At 43.2% G+C, this 16,391-nt stretch overlaps 1 protein-coding gene across 1 annotated transcript in view; it reads left to right on the top strand.

The window, feature by feature from the left end:
• NPAS2 (neuronal PAS domain protein 2) overlaps positions 1 to 16,391 on the top strand; it is a 54,294-nt gene that overhangs the window by 33,898 nt on the left and 4,005 nt on the right. Inside the window, 8 exon segments of the mRNA XM_009883121.1 lie at positions 232 to 379; positions 1,049 to 1,130; positions 1,828 to 1,969; positions 2,712 to 2,818; positions 3,028 to 3,120; positions 8,974 to 9,120; positions 15,122 to 15,316; positions 16,152 to 16,339. Of these exon segments, the coding sequence (XP_009881423.1) occupies positions 232 to 379; positions 1,049 to 1,130; positions 1,828 to 1,969; positions 2,712 to 2,818; positions 3,028 to 3,120; positions 8,974 to 9,120; positions 15,122 to 15,316; positions 16,152 to 16,339 (1,102 nt within the window).

Raw genomic sequence — 16,391 nt, 5'->3', positions numbered from 1 at the left:
CCAAAGTTAAGGTTAATTGTGCCATGTAGGAATGTAGCATTCCAAGTGTCAGAAAAAGTTACCTCCTGATCTTTATGATATTTGCTCTATCGTAAGACTGACAGGACCACTCGCTAGGAGGGTGCTTAGACTCCCTTGGGAATCGATGATACTTTTGTCACACTTTTCACATTTCATGTCATTTTCACATCATAAATTGTGGTACAAGCTGTGTGTATGTTCTGCTGACAGTGATGCAGTTTGGCAAGGGGAAGTCGTGCTGCTATCGGTTTCTGACCAAAGGACAGCAGTGGATCTGGCTCCAGACCCATTACTATATCACCTACCACCAGTGGAACTCCAAGCCAGAGTTCATTGTGTGCACACACATGGTGGTAAGGTATGGAAAATCCTATCAACCGGCGGGAACATAAAGGACAGTAAGATAAGGGCATCCTCGTGACTGCCAAAATTTTCTCTTAGAAAAATGATGTCTTTTATGTAACAAAAAAGAAGACTGAACTCTCTGAAGGATGTATGTTCATTATAGAAAAATGATCAGACCAAACCTTACTTTATCCTCAGTGTGATTTGTCAATCAGGAGTTCAGGGGCAGATTAACTGTTGCATTTTGCCATTTTGTGCAAAAATGGGGAATAGACAGATCCCTTAACTATTCTTACAACTAGTTAAGCTCTAACCCTTACATTGTTTTTTGAAGAGATGTGTGGAAGCTTTCCAGTGAAGTTGTAAAGTGGTTGTAGGCTGTGAACTCGACCTTTATATATACTTCTTTAATATACCTCTTGACTTCAAGAAGACAGGAACAGAGCAAAAACTGAAAATTAAGTGACTCTCAAATGTTATTCAGTAGCATCTGACTTAAGTGATATTTCAGCTGTTCATTTAACCTGTAAAATGTTACAATAATTTGCTCCTCTATTTGCTTTATTTTAGGAAATATATTTATTAATCTTATGTATAATAATATATTTTATGAAACATAACAATATAACATATGAACTATAACAATACCATGTTGATACATGCAATTATATTTTATATTCAGTTATGCAGATGTTCGGGTGGAGAGGAGACAGGAGATGGGCTTGGAAGAAGTGTCCTCAGAGGTTGTGTCCTCAGCACTAAAGGTACAAAGAGAAAAGGTATTTTTCCTGAATATAAGTAGTAATCACAACTTGTTCCTATGTTAACATCACTGAAGACTCCAGTATTGTCTTTCTGGGTGGATTCTCTCAACTTCAGAATTCATTGCTCACTGGAATAATTTTAAAGTAACTTGGACAAGCTGATGAAAGGATAAACCTGGAGATCAGTAACAGCCACAAATTATCTGGAACATGGGCAGGGGCAATATGAGGTATCTCCACCTTTCGTTGGCAAGGTACTACAGTTTAAAGATTCATTTGGACATGTTCTGGCAATCAGCCTTCTTGGCTACATCTCAGTGATCTGCTGAGGGAAGAAAGAAAAGCTCCTCCTCAGCACACGGCCGAGTGCCTCACAGAGGTTGCAGTTGCTGTCACATCCAACTGAACGCAAAAGAAAGATTCAGAAAAACATCTGAAGGCACAAAATGACTACGGCAGCAGCTTGCTACGTATTTCCAACTCAGTGATAGCTCTTTGTGAAATGCATTAGCTAGATGCTGTTTGGAAGGGACATTGACACCTGTGATGGTCTTCTGCTGGCCTACCTGGGATTAGTTCTGCTCAAGTCACTTTAGGCCAGCCAAAGAACTGGGTGTGCAACCATTACTAGATGTATTTCGAAATGTTTTCACACTGACAGGTGCAATAGCTATTCCCTTTTTTTGGTTTGTTTTAGGACAGTGGCGCCAGCTTGGATCCTGAACAGCACTTTAATGCACTTGATATTGGTGCCTCAATCCTCAGCACTAGTCGGACACCCTCAGTATCATCCAGGAGCTCACCAAAATCTTCCCACACGCCCAAGTCAGACCCAGCATGTGAGTGGCATTCCTGTGTTACTGCATTATTTTTAATTTAGCCAAGTTACAGAATGTGTGCCTATATACCACAGCTGCTAATTTAAAAGTTATTTATGAGGTATTGATGTTTGCCGCTGTGTTTGCCACTGACGATGAAGTGCATAATCTGAAACGGTAACGTACAAGATGGAAGGTTCTAGTGCAACCATCCATACAGTGGAAAATGAGTAGTGGGATTAGCCACGAGTCCTGCTTTTTCAATCTGTTATGAAAATAAGGACTTCTGTCTTCAGATTTGAGGGTATCGGTATGAGCAATATGAGGCCCCTCTAGACTTACATGAGTAATTACAGCCTGTGGGTGATTCTCTTCTGGCCAAGATTCAGGATGTTCCAGCCAAGACTTGGGCACACCTTATACACTCCTTCCGCTCCCTGTTCTGGAACAAAAGCCAATGAGCTAACCTAAATTTATAGTTATACGGCCCATATGAAGGGAGTTCCAGCTGTTTTAGAACAGCTCTTGGGTTCTTCTGCCCCGTTCACTGGAGCACAGAATCATAATCTGTCTCATTTACTTTTATCTTTGCCCAGGCCCTCCTTATCAATTTAATTTTATTGCCATTGAAGTCAATAAGAACCTTGACTCCTACTGGAATTTAGCCAGGCCATAATCATTTCTATCCAGATCTCACTGTAATTCCCACTACAAACGGGCGTGATTTCCAGCGTGTGAGAACTCACCAGTACTTTTCTTGCAGCTACGCCAACAAAGCTGATTGCAGAGTCTAACACACCCTTGCCAAGAACACCAAGCACGCAGCAGGATTTATCCGTGCATAGACTCAGTCAACCTGCTGCTCTTCAGGTAACTTCACAGAGTCATCAAAATAGGCCAACGGTATAAAGCATGTGCCACATATGCAACTTAGCAATTAAACACGACTTACCCAGAAGCCCTGGCATTAGAAGAAACCTAATATTTAAAAGAGCCAAACTTCTAAATAAAGTTTAGTTTAGTTTAGTTTAGTTTAGTTTAGTTTTGGTTTGGTTTGGTTTGGTTTGGTTTTAACCCAGGTTTCTTTGCCTTCGCAGCCTTCATGTGAGCTTCTCCCACAGCAGTTGCTGCCTCAAGCAACTCTGCAGAATCAGCCTGCACCTCTGGCACAGGTTAGTTGGGAATTTGGAAGTGGAATAGGTCACTTGCCTATATCTCCTGACATTTTCTCCTTTTGAGGCTTTTCGGGCTCCTTAGTAGCTAAAATCCCCAAATCCACCAGCTCTCAAATACTTAAAATATAGTGGGAAAGTAATCTGAATTGTACACACATGTGTTTAAACATATATCTGCATACAGGCATTCCAAGCAGAAATCCAGGTACATGTAGGTTCAGATGCACACTCTCATCTATTTCGCAGGAGGACAAAAAAGAGATGGGAAAAGAGTTTTCAACTTTGCTTCTACAGAATCAGATCCCGTCAAAGTCAAGGTCACAATGAGAATTAAACCCAAAAAACTAACAAAGACAGACACCCAGTCCTCCTAAAAACACCTGTTTGGCTGTTCTGATGCAGAAAAGGACATGCAAGTTCAACAAAACCCATTTTGTGAGTGTGCCAGTAGAAGAGAGGATGCCACTAGAGACAAATTCCTCCAGTGAAATCTTTTAACCCATATCTCAAAAGTGGGTGATGGCCCAAAAAGCCACCTCTGTGTTTCATTCGCAGTGGATTTTGAAGGACCAAATTTGAGTACCATGTTCCCATCACATTGTTTCTCTCCTGTGGTCATGCTGTGGTGATACACCCCATCATTGTCTGAATTTAGAAATGACAGAGTAGTCCTGGACCTAGGTTGCTTCTACCATCGGTGCCCTGTACTTGCTCACAAGATCTCTGAGTTTCTTCCTGTGGCGTATAAAACATAGAAAGTCCTGAGGAACCCTGCTTTAAAATAACAAATTCTCATTTATCTTCTATGTTTAATATTCTTTTCACGACTCCACACCAGCATGCAGCGAACAAACAGCATATCAATTATCTGTTCTGAGCATTCATTTTCTTTTACAGATATTTCTCTCCGTTATTCATTAATGCACTTCCAAACATCAATTAGTTTATTTATTATAAACCCACGCATGTTTTGTTTGACTTTTTTCTACCTCCCTTTCTTCTCCATCAAAGCTCTTTGTGAAGAGATGCTTTCCAGTCATTTACCAAGAGCCTGACTGCCTTATCCCTTCCCAGTAAGACGCTCTTACTGGCATGCCAGCTCCATTTCTGCTCCACCAAATCAGGGTGCCATCCAGTCGCACAGCCACTGGTCCAGCCTTTTTGGGCTGGCTAAATCTCGGTGAAAGGAAGAGGGCTGACTCGAGTCTGCCTACACAGCCAGCCCTCTTCTTGACCAGCAGCAAAGTCGCAGCAATGCTCCTGGCGAAGCTCAAGAAGGAGCTTCCCTCGACGTGGCGGTGGGAAATAGCACCAGGACATTGCAGCTCAGGTTGCGGAGGCTCACATCCCATAGTGGTACTCCTGGGAAAAGTAGCAAGCCTCCACAGACGTGGGTGAAAATTATGAGGATGAAAATTATGAAACTAGGATGAAAATTATGAAACCATTCTGTACTTCCCACCGTAAAATAATAAACTTGTCAGCCTGCAGCGAGACAATCCATGATTTAAAAGATGAGGTGCCTGCAGCAAGCGCCGAAACCCAGGTGCGCGTGCTTCCCACCACCAACATTTCCTCGGTTTCCCAGTTGATCGTTTCACAGGCAGTTTAGGGGCAGAACACAGGCGCATGGCTTTTAGCCATAGAGTGGCCAGGCGCCCCGCTGCCAGCCCCGGAGGAGGAGGAGCTGCGCAGGTCGCTCCCCGCTGCCCTTCTGCCGCTGGCCCTCAGCTGAAGGTGACCCATGGCAGAGGCTGAAAGCCAGAGTGCCGAGCTTGGCCACGCAGGGCCCTGGTGCTCTGATGGCCGTCCTTGAAGCTAACATTCCACTACGGGGCAGCAAGCGGCGAGGGGAAGGACATTTTAAGCATCCACAACCACATCTGCAGCGAGCAGCCAGCTCCTGCCTCAGGCGCCATCTGCTTGAACTTTGATTAGTTTTATCCCGAGCAAAGGCTGCGATGGTTTTGTCTCCGCCAAAATGTGGTTTTAGCTTCTGCCTTGCTTGACTGAATGAATAGACAGTGCAGTACTAGATGCTGCCTGAATGTAAATGGTTTACTTTAAACCGAGTGCTCCCTATTAGAATATTTGTTTGTTTGCCTTCTTCATTGTCATAAATTAAAATCCCCTACAACACAGCGGATGTTGATGACTGAATAATAATTAGCGCTAATAATCCGTTTGGGATTGCGCAGGTGTTATTCAGAAGACAGAAAGAAGGAACAAGTCGTTCGGTGAGCTGCAAAACTAATGAAATTCGGTTTCCCAGGGGCTGCACCTTGCGAGGCTGGTGCACCAACCCAGCCTTTCCCGCAGGAGGAAGGGGCGAGTGGATCCCTCTCTCCTTTGCTCAGCTACAGCTTTCATGAAATTACAGCAACCTGGTGTTTCTGAGACCCTCGCGTCTCTAGCATTGGCCAGAAGGATGGAAAGTGGGAAGGTAGGCAGAAATGAAATGTTCAAAGGAAACGAAGCTAAAAAATAAATAGGGTCCCTTTTCTTTACCCAGCTACCTATTGTCATGAAACGTGTAGGAAGAGAATGTCTTTGAGCTGTCCATCTTTTTTGTTCGTCACATCAGAAACTGGGGACCATCCCCACAGACAGAGGGGCCATAGGTGCCCTCCCCTGGCTGCAGCCCCCCATCACCCAGAGAGAGGGAGTAACCCTGTCACCCTGGGGTGGCACCCGGGGGAGAGAAACGTCCCTCCTCAGGCAGGTCCAGCTGGCCTCTTTCAGATGTCCATGCTGGCAGGGAGGAGCCACAGCCCAGAAGTGCCGGTCCCTCCCCCGGGGCTGTACAGCCTGTCTGGACCACCAGCACCTATGCATCAAGCCCATCCCTACCCAAACACCTGCCAACATGATCCCAAAAGCATCCCGCTTTTTTTTAATTTTTTGAGAAACCTGTCTAAAATTATTGCTGTGGGATTTTTGTCTGCATTAACCAACCTTGATTAAACTGGTGATCTTCTGCAATTATAGAGATTTCATAGGTTTAGTCTTCCATGTTTGACTGTACCTGGAAAGCTGGCACAAGTATGACATGTACTTCTCTGAGAATCCTACAGAAATTTGTAAATAACTGAGTGAGATGAAGAGCAATTTCATCTGAGTTAAAGCTGTGCGGTGTTTTCTGCGGAACATTTTGAGTTAAGCTCTTTTAATTTATTATTTCTTCCTTAATTAGTAAAGCAGTCAATGATCTTGAGATAAGTACTCTGTGGTGCAGGTCAATTGCTGTTAGTGTCTGATTGTACAAACACAATAGAAGTTTTGTAATCACAGGGGTCACTGCTGGAGTTATCAACAAATTTGGGGGTTAGAGTGGGAAAGGGAAAAACAAAAGAGAAAATTCCTTGTCTTCTTCCATAACAGCTTTCACTCCAGTAGACCAGCTAATTGTTGCTGTTAAGTGTATTAATACAAAAAGCACACGAAAAAAAGAACAAAAAGACAATACTAGATGAATATGCTGAATATAAGAAGGTGCTGAAAAAAAATTAAGGAATAATAACTTAAAATCAACAGCAATATATTTTTGCATGCAACTTTACAAAGCAAATTCGAATTCAAAACTAAGGTCTGGAAATGGATTTTGTTTCTTATTGAAGTATAAAATGATTATAAAATAATCTGTTATAAAATTCCTTACATTTATTAATTGAAGAAAATCATGTTCCTTTCCCAAAGTGTCTTCAAGGAGTTTGCAAGTTAATGAAAAGTCTGCCATCAGCAAGCCAGGCAGTTAAAATGAAGCTTTTGGCTAAAATAGTTTTTTTAATTCCTTTCTGACAAGGACCCTTTTAAAGACTTGAGTAGTCCTCACTAATGGAGTTCACATAGAGAGAATTAGGTTGCAAGACTCGGCTTTTTAAAAAATCCTGTACAGATCCAGGTTGAAGCAGGACTTAGCTGCATCTCCTCTGAGCAAGCTGTAGCGTTGTTTCACTCGTAAAATGAGGGTACCTGGGACTCTTCGGAAACACGGAGTCGGGCTACAACCAGCAACACCGGACACCCCTTGGCGTCACTTCTCCTTGTTGCCAAACGTCAGAGGTTTCCACTCGTCCATTCCTCAGGTTAATCCTTTATAAAAGGAATAGAAAAAGGGAGAGACCTTGCTCTGACTTCTCGTCTTTAACACCAATTAAAAGTAACACGAACTTCTGGTTGGGAGGCTTGACGCCATTTTTCTGCTCTGGGAGAGGACCAGGTTGCAGATGAGAGCGCTGCTGTTTGAAGGCAAAAGCACTGTGGATCTTGGCGCTGGAAGCCAAGCGCTCACATTATCTCCTCGGGTAGATGGCGCAAGCTGCGAGCACTCGCCGATACCTCTGCTACCAAAGTGGGTTCTGAGGACCTCTGCCAGCAGCAACTGCACGGGCCATCTTAGCAGCCCTTCTTCCCCCTTAAGCAGGGCTGGCCATGAAACTCCCCTCCGCTTTGCCACCACTCTTTGAGCGGTGACCTCCCAGATTGTGCAGGAAAGCCGCCCTCCACCTGGTAAATAGAAATAAACCCTCTGAAGTTCTTGTCCTCTCTCACTTAAAGGCCATTTACTTGGAGATTTCAGCTTTTCTGGAGGGAACGTGAAGGTATTTCATATACTTAGCTGGTTTAAGGCAAAGCAGTTAGCTGATACAAATCTGACCTGTCACATTTAGATTTTTCTAAGTAGCTAGAAATTTCTTTTAACTGTACAGTGTCGCTAGCACCAGAGGTCTCCTTAATTCCCTTCTTGTTACCGTTTGTGTTTTCCTATTGAGAAGCCAAGTGCACCTCCATGGAGCAGGAAGGCTCCGGCAGCGTGCATCAGTTCACTCACTAGCACAGAGACACTGGAACAACCGTGGGAACAGGGCACCATTTTCAAGTCACAGCAAAATTATTATTTTTCTTTTGCCTGGACACTCACAGCACCACATGTTTTCAGAGAGGTCTCGGAAGCCTTGATAACAGAAAAGCTTACAGATTTTTTGAAATGTTTTTTCTTTCCAAAGACTGTTTTTTATTTTTGGAATATGAGCTCATGCAAAGCAACTATTCCAAAGCCTATTAAAGTAATAATTAACTTTGGTGGACTTTGAATCATACCCCAAAATGCCAAATAAAACCAGGAATTTATTGACTTGTTAGTACCCTCCACACTTACTAATGATTCCACTTTGTGCCAGGTATTGCTGCTACTGGAGGCTGCGCTTTCTTCTTGACCCTGATTAGTGATCTCTATTTTAGATTATTATTATTTAGAATAGCCTTTCTCCCACTGAGCTGAGCTACTCATTTTACATCATGCACAAAAATAACTTAATGAGTATTTCTTGTAGCTTGAATACTACTCAGCTGTAGAAATATGGAAAATGTTTACTGTGGTCAGCTGTCGCGTGATGCTATATTAAGTCATCACCAGAATAAACCATTGCAGCATTGCTATTTCTGTGAGGAAAAAGGAAAGCATTAGTAAAACACATCTGGAATATACAGTTATGCCACACTAAGGGCTCCCAGCTACATGCTAATAAAAATAATGCACTCATTTGCCATTCAGTTAAGATGCTCTTGATATTGTAAAGTAGCATACTTCCCAAAACACTCCTTCTGATAATTCCCTAACAGAACAGGGTCAGTTGTAAGCAGATCACTCTAACTGAGGCAATTTAATATATGTGCGTAAAACTGCAAATAGACAAGATTTATCTCTGCATAGATGTTAGTATATTACAAACACATCTTTTATTCCTTTGGCTGTGCTTTACAATCAAGAAACCAATAACTTCTTACAGAACAATGTTCTATCGAGGCCTGTTTGTATCATAAGGGTTGATTTTTCCCTCTTTTTTTCAGTTCTCAGCACAGTTCAGCATGTTCCAGACCATCAAGGACCAGCTGGAGCAGCGGACCCGGATCCTGCAGGCCAACATCCGCTGGCAGCAGGAGGAGCTCCAGAAGATACAGGAGCAGCTCTGCCTGGTCCAGGACTCCAGCGTACAGGTGCGTTACTGCTGGGAGGGGCAGAGCGAAGCATCCTCTCTCGTGTGGCCGTTGATGGGGTTGGCGACTTAAAATTAGATCCAGGGTCCAGGAAACCTGGACATGTGGAAACCTGGACATGTGGAAACCAGCTCATCTGAATGAGGATGTTGCCCTCTGAAAGCTTCTTGAGTAACCTACATCAAAAAATATTTAAGAGCTCTCTGGAAGAAAAGAAGGAAGAAATATCTCAACCTTAGTAGGAGGAGAAGAATTCAGGTCATTTACGGTAGCGTTTTAATACTTTATCTACTGAGTCTTCAGGCTGAGCAGCTGTAATAGAAAAGTGTTCAAGTTCAGACTCGGCAATGAATATGTCTCTCCAGTTCATTAGCTTCTATCCAGTCACTGCTTGCTTCATGTTGGCATCACTAGTGCTCAGTATGTCGTCTGTCCAGCTCTTCCTTAGCCAACAGCCCTCCTTCAGGCAGTGCTCATCTCTTCCATTTGCTCCCTGTTTTCCTGACCCTATCCCAGCCCAGACACAGAGCACAAGACATTAATTTCCTTGTCACGTCAAAAAAACCCAAATCTCTGCTGATGTTCATTTGTTCATACCTGGGAGGTGTCTGAATTTGTTCTTCCCTGGACCAGCTTAAGCCTTGAGGGTGAAGCTGACTGAGCCTGCTCTTATGCCTTTGATACCTCCTACACAGAGCTAGAATTCACCAAGTACAGTGTCTGGTTTAATTCACCAAGTACAGTATCTGCTTTGTACTACCGCTTATGTCTACCACACCGCAGAAATAATAGCAAGTGCAGTTCAGTACGTTGCAGGTTTCACTTAACGACAAATGGACAACTCATCCAGTTTTATGGATTTTTTTCTGAATGCAGGGTGATAACTGCATAATTCGTCATAATTTAACTATAAATGCCAGGTTAAACGACCCTTGCTAGAAATGTTGCATTGGGGACCCACTGTGAATATTGTACCAACAAGATTTTTTTCGAGGACAAGCTCTGTCACAGAAACAAATGTCTCAAAGAACTTTTTAAGCACAGGATAAAAACCTGGGACATGCTGAAGCCAGTGGGAATTTTGCTCCTGACTTCCACAGAAATGGACTCTCACCCATCATTAGCATGTGTGAAATAGTTTCACATATTAAAACAAATTGGGGTTGTATGTTTAGGCAATTAAGGGATCAGCGAAGACAAATTAGAAACTTTGGCACCTAAGTTGCTGCACGTGCACTGCTATAAGGCAGCACAGCAATGGTGGGTCCCAAAAACCAGGACTCTGTTCCTGGTGCCATATAAGCATATAGGTAGACCAGATTTAACTTCAGTCTATTTCTTCTATTGGTTCCGCCCTGACTTTGATTAATGGGAAGGGAAAGTCTCTCTGCAATTAACTGGCCTTCAGTTCAGAATCATGTCATATGTCTGAAAGCTATTATTGTTATTATGAATATCAAGAGACGTGATATTCTCACTTCCTCTCTTTTTAATTGGGTGAAAACCATTACTCTCTCCCGGTGAAGTCTTCAATAGTCACATACACTCATCCTTTTTTTTTTTTTTTTTTTTGCATAATTCAGGCAAAAATAGAAGATCAGAGCACATTCTTATATGCAGGGAACGGATTTTATTTTTACATAGCTGTCTCCCATATGCGCAAGGGTACATTTAATAACCCAAAGACCACGGGACAGATTCTCAGATACGCTCACAGGGAGCTCAAGCAGAGACAAGAGGAGGCCCAGTGGGTAAAGGATGGGTAGTTCTGTACTGCCGACCTCATACCAATTTGTTATACCATTTGAATGATCCTCTCCCCCATGAAGACTGTACCAGGTTGGACCATGTATTTTCAGACTCTGGTGTCAGTACTGACCACTTCCCAGCCTTCTGCAGATGCAGAACAGAGAGCAGCTTGGAAATGCAGGGGCTGCATATCTGCCTGAAGGGGCAATGCTGGATGGGGAGGGTCATCCTCTGTAGTTCGAGTGCCTTTTAGTCTCCTCAGAGCGATCAAACAAGGCGATGAAATGCGAGGGGTCACACTGACTCATGGCCAGGGTCTTTTCCTTCTCCCACTTTCTCTAGATTTAAAGAAAAAAAAAAAACAAAAAAAAAACCAACTACCCACAACGGAATTATGGTGCTGTTGCAGGGATAGAGTAAGGCCAGGAATTAGCTTTGTCTTATTTGCCTAGGGGCAACTTAAAAGAAAACCTCACACTTTTGCATGCAGCACTTTTGTGGCTCACAAGCAGCTCGGAGTAAACTGTTAAATCAGAAATCCAACCACGTGCTCTACCGCACAGATTTCATCACTCAGGGAGCTGGATGTCTGCAGACATTCATTGAGCTGTGTCTATTATGAGAGCTACAAAGCATAGCAGCAAACAGGCGAGCATTACTATCAAGCACATTTCTGGTCTCTTTAATATTCTGCGTAGAAGAGCTGTAAGCATGGGGGAGTGCCGTAGGCTGTCTGAAAAGGGGGAAGTGTTCTCCGATGTTCCCTCGTTAGCGGATTTATTAGCATATCTTCCCCACTGGTTCACTCCCTTCCACACAGAAGTGTACAGGTAGCTCTGTGGAGAATTAAGCTTAATTTCCATTTCCTTCAGAGATCTTCAAAACTGCAGTACGGCAGTCCACCAAGAAACGCTTTCCCAACCGGACAGATGTTGAGCACGGCAGTCTGCATTAGAAACTATTTCCAAGAGCCTTGTGCAATGAAAGATGAAACTAGCAGCAGGGTTGTGGTCCCTGAACAAAACTGTTCAAAACCCCATTAAATCCCTGTTACTGCTTTTCCTGACAAACTAAAGTATGAAGGACAGAAGCAGCAAGAGTAACCTCAGAAGTCTGAAGGATGCTGTATCTGCTCCAGATTTGAACAGTCCGGTTAATGAATTGCGGATGGGGAGGAAGGCAGAAGGGCTGAGTCTGACCAGCCTGCAAGAACTATAAAACGAGACTATCCACAGCCACCCATCATTTGCAAACCCAGGCTCCCTTCGAAGACAGTGAATCTCAGCTTTCCAGTTCTGTGCTTCTCATCTTCCCTTATTTTACATAAAGAAAGAGTCTTGATGTCTGTAATGATGAGCCCGAAGGCGATAATCCCCTGATTATCCAAAGGACAGGTAGAGTAAAAGAGCCGTTTTCCTCAGACGTCTTGCCAATTGATTCATCCATTAGCTGTAGGGACCATCTACCTCGGAATGAGGGGGCAGCAGTGTCAGAGGGTCCCTCCCCTCCCTAGCTGCTTTGCTGGGTATGTTAACAAGCTGGCCAATTAAAAAATATTTGTAAGATGCTTCACTGACCTCGCAGTCCGCAAAATCAGCCACAAGACACGTCATTAGCAGCAGTGCAGTTAGGAGGATGCTAATTTATCTACTTGGATTTGCTCAGACTGGGAAAGATTTCGTTCTTTATCAGGGGGTTTCTGTTGTTATTTAAAGCTGCCATATTTCAATGTTTCAGGGGAATTCAGGCAGGACTATCACAAAAGAGGCACATCATGAAAAAACACCGTTAAGTTTTGTACAAATGAAGCATGTTCTTGCTTTTAGGCTTAACTAGCAGGTAGAGATTCCACGTTTCGATCCTCTCTCAGGTTAACTCTTGTTTTGATGAGGCATCTTGAGTCTTCCAGTTCTGCAGGGACACGGGTTAAATGGCACCATCGCTTCCTGCCCTGAACTTGTTTTTTCCATGACATTTACATTCAGACAGTAATAATGCTGCTTTGGCCATAATAATGCAACAGAGGGTCCCCGGGTATGAAACACTCAGAGCCCTCTCAGGGTACGAACACATGAACAAAATTGGTTTACTGGGATAAACTTGGTTGTAAATTTATAACGTATTAGCTGCCAACCATTAACCGTGCACATTCCTACCCAGTGGCACACTCTGGTAATTGCAAAGTAGGTTACTCTGCTTTCTTTCAAGGATAAGCTCCTCGGTCTTCATCTGGAAGGGAGGCATGCACACAGGCAGGTCTCTGCAAAGTAAGTAGTTCGCTGCAAGTTCACACCCTGCCTGATATTCGCATCGATAGATGTTGACTTTGCATTGGATGAGCTTAGTAGTTCTCCAGCGCTGTGCACCACGTACAGGGAGGACATTTAAGATAATCCTCCTAAAGGTCTTAATTTGCAGTGATCTGACCAGTACCAGTGGGCTCACGCTCCCCATCCCATTTTTGAAACACACCACTTGCTTTACCTGTTCTGAATTTTATATCAAATGGTTTATATCAAATTTTATATGAATGACAACTAGTTTCATTGCTAGAGCTAATCAGGTGAGTTCATCTACTAATCATGTCCAAAGCTTAGCTTCTATATACAGAAAATAAACAAGAAAATGAATTTTCATTATTTCTGGCTTTGATTTATTCATAATAAGACCTATTTACTTGGCAGAAGTTATGAGACCATCTGTCTTTCTGATATGTAATGGCTCCAAACTCAGTGAGCAGTGCTTTTAAAAGAAAACACTCGGAGCTAGTTTCAGACCTGCTGCGAGCAGCCCCAACTCTGTTACTTGACCCATTTATTTCTATCGCACATTTTTGAGACGTGGTTGGCCTACAGCACCTGGAACAAGCCGTTGCTTTAGGTCCATTAACGTTTTCCTTAATTGCCCCTCTCTCCCAGCTGATTAATATAAGCTTTGTCTGTACCTTTTTTCTGAGTAAAATCTTGGCACAGAGAAATTCATTAAAAATTTATCATATTTAAATACTGTGTTTTAAAAGATAGATAAATAAGTACAAATATGACAGATCAACCCATACTTAAGCAAAGAAAAGCAATGCATTATGCCAGTCCTTTGGAGAAAGGTATGGGTTTTTTCCAAGAGAAATTAGAGGGGACATGATAGTTTAGGGAATTGTTAATATAGCAATAAGCTGCAGAAAGGTGTACTAATTACTGGGCGTACCTCAGACGTACTGCTATGCGTGAGACTGATGGATGAATAATGAGGAGAATAATTGTGATTCTGATTTCATTTAAACCTTAAGTAGCTCCACTTAAATTAATGGAGTTCCACACGTGTAGCAGTGGTGTGGAATCAGAATCAGATTCAAAACTGCTTTCGACTACCTGGGATGTGTACCTCCATACAGTTCTCCATGGCAAGAGGCTAGCTTCAAAGTACTGCAATGATAGCTTGTAGCATTAATAATTCATAGTTTTAAAAGGTGCCTTTTTCCTTTATACGGCTATAATAAAAGAAATAGACCCTAGAAAAGCAAAAAATTCCCAAGCCCTGCAACATTTAAGAAGAAAGCCTCATCTTGCAATGCAGGCATGGAGAGTATATCATTTGCAGAAACTCTAACAGAGGAGCTGCTACCTCTTTTGCACAAGTCAAATGCATGGCACAGTTAGGAAGAACACCAGGTGACAGTTACCTGATGGGAAATCAGATAAATGACAGCGACTGTCTGTTTACACATCTTCTCAATGATAAGGACACGGCCATTCAACACAGACAGCTCTCGCCTGACTGTGGCCTCATTAAAAACATTTGACAACCCAACTGTATGTAAGGTGTTGAATTTCCAGAGACAAATTCAAAAGCAGCCCTGTCTGAAAGGCAGGCAGATTTTGTTGAAAGAAGAAATGAAAGGACGAAAAGACATGGAGTTACTCTCTCCTCTCTGGTCAGGGTGCCCCAGAACATGGTGAATATACAGGAAACTGCTCTTACAAGTGCTGAGCCTGCCCCATGGAGAGAGGACTTGTACCTTCAGGACACATTTCACGAGTAATGAATGCACTTACAGAACAAGAAATGAGGAAACTGGAGACAGCAGAACTGTTAATGTAGGAAAGATAGGTGATTTCCAGCTAACAGTAAATGCATAGTGAATCCAGAAATGTGGTAACTTTATTTTAGAATATATCTTTGGATTTAATTCTGCCACTTTCCTTATTCAAGGCAGCTGGGCTACGTAAATAAACCCTCTCCCTTTCTTTTCCAGATGTTCCTACAGCAGCCAACGGTGTCCCTGAGCTTTAGCAATACTCAGCAGCCAGAGCCACAACAGCTACAGCAGAGGTCAGGGGCCATTTCGCAGCAGCAGCTTGTCCCCAGTCCTCAAATTCAAGGGCAAATTGCATCTTCGCAAACAGCGAACCAGCAAGCACTGAGAGAAGCAAGCGTCATATCGAGCCAGGTAATCATTTCCTTGAATAGAGAAGCATTTATATGGCAAGATGATGCTGTTATTAAACAAGCAAGTAAAAACACGTCGGTCCTCTAAGTGTGCTTTTGCCTTTCCTTCCCTCTTCTCGTCTATAAGGGCAGCCCATATAAAGGGTCTCCCTACAGCATTTACTCTACTTTAAATCCCTTTTTTAAGACCTCAGCCAGGAGGATTGCTCGAGCAGCTGTCTTAGCTTGAAAGCTGAGCAGAGGGAAGCATGCAAAAGGTGTGGATGACTTATTTTTCTTTAGCTGACTGTGAAAGAAACCTGACTGACCACACTGGAAACTAGCAATAGCGGTGTCAGCAGTGCGACTTCTCAAAGTAAGCTTTACCCCCGCTCGCTCCTTGAATCCAGCCAGACGCCACTGACACAGCAAAGCCTGCTGTCTGCTGTGGTGGCACACAGCTGGAATACATGGAGATTTGCGTGAGACCCCCAGGTTGTGAGCGTAACAGGTTCCTGCACAGGGAAATAAAGTTCAGCCTCAGTTAGAAGTAACTGAGACCTGTGAAAGCTAGTAGGTTTGGCACAGGATTATTTTTTTTTCCTTATTGATGGGTTCTCGGCATTTCCAGTTTTTGCTCTTCCACCCACCTGTTGTACATCTCTTTACAGAAAACTTAGCTCCTGTTTCTGTTACCTGAGTGCGCAGCAAATACAGCTGTACCATTATCTTTACACCCCTCGGCTCTAGCTTTTAACCTCCTACATACCTGTATTATAATGACTCTTTTAAAATAAGAAGTGTATCCGTATTATAAGTAGAAAAAGAAAAAAACTTTTTTTTTTTTCTTGAATAAGGTTTACTTCCATCACTGGGCTTTTTCAGCAGTGCTAATCACACCTAACTTTGCTCGTGTCTCCACGGGGTGGCTGTTCGTCTCCTTGACCGCTTGCCAGGAGGACCGGGGCGGCTTTGCTTTCACAGCGCCCTGGTCCCACGGGTTTCTCGAGCGGGTGACACAAAGCGTGGGGCGGCCGCGGGTACCGTACCGGCGGCAGGCTACGGGAACGCTATCGTTTCTTCTACCCGACAGGAGC

The sequence above is a fragment of the Charadrius vociferus genome, unplaced genomic scaffold (genome assembly GCF_000708025.1).
Source record: "Charadrius vociferus isolate BGI_N301 unplaced genomic scaffold, ASM70802v2 scaffold92, whole genome shotgun sequence".
Lineage (NCBI taxonomy): Eukaryota > Metazoa > Chordata > Aves > Charadriiformes > Charadriidae > Charadrius > Charadrius vociferus.
Note: the sequence above shows the minus strand (reverse complement) of the source record. Positions and strands in the feature narration are given on the sequence as shown.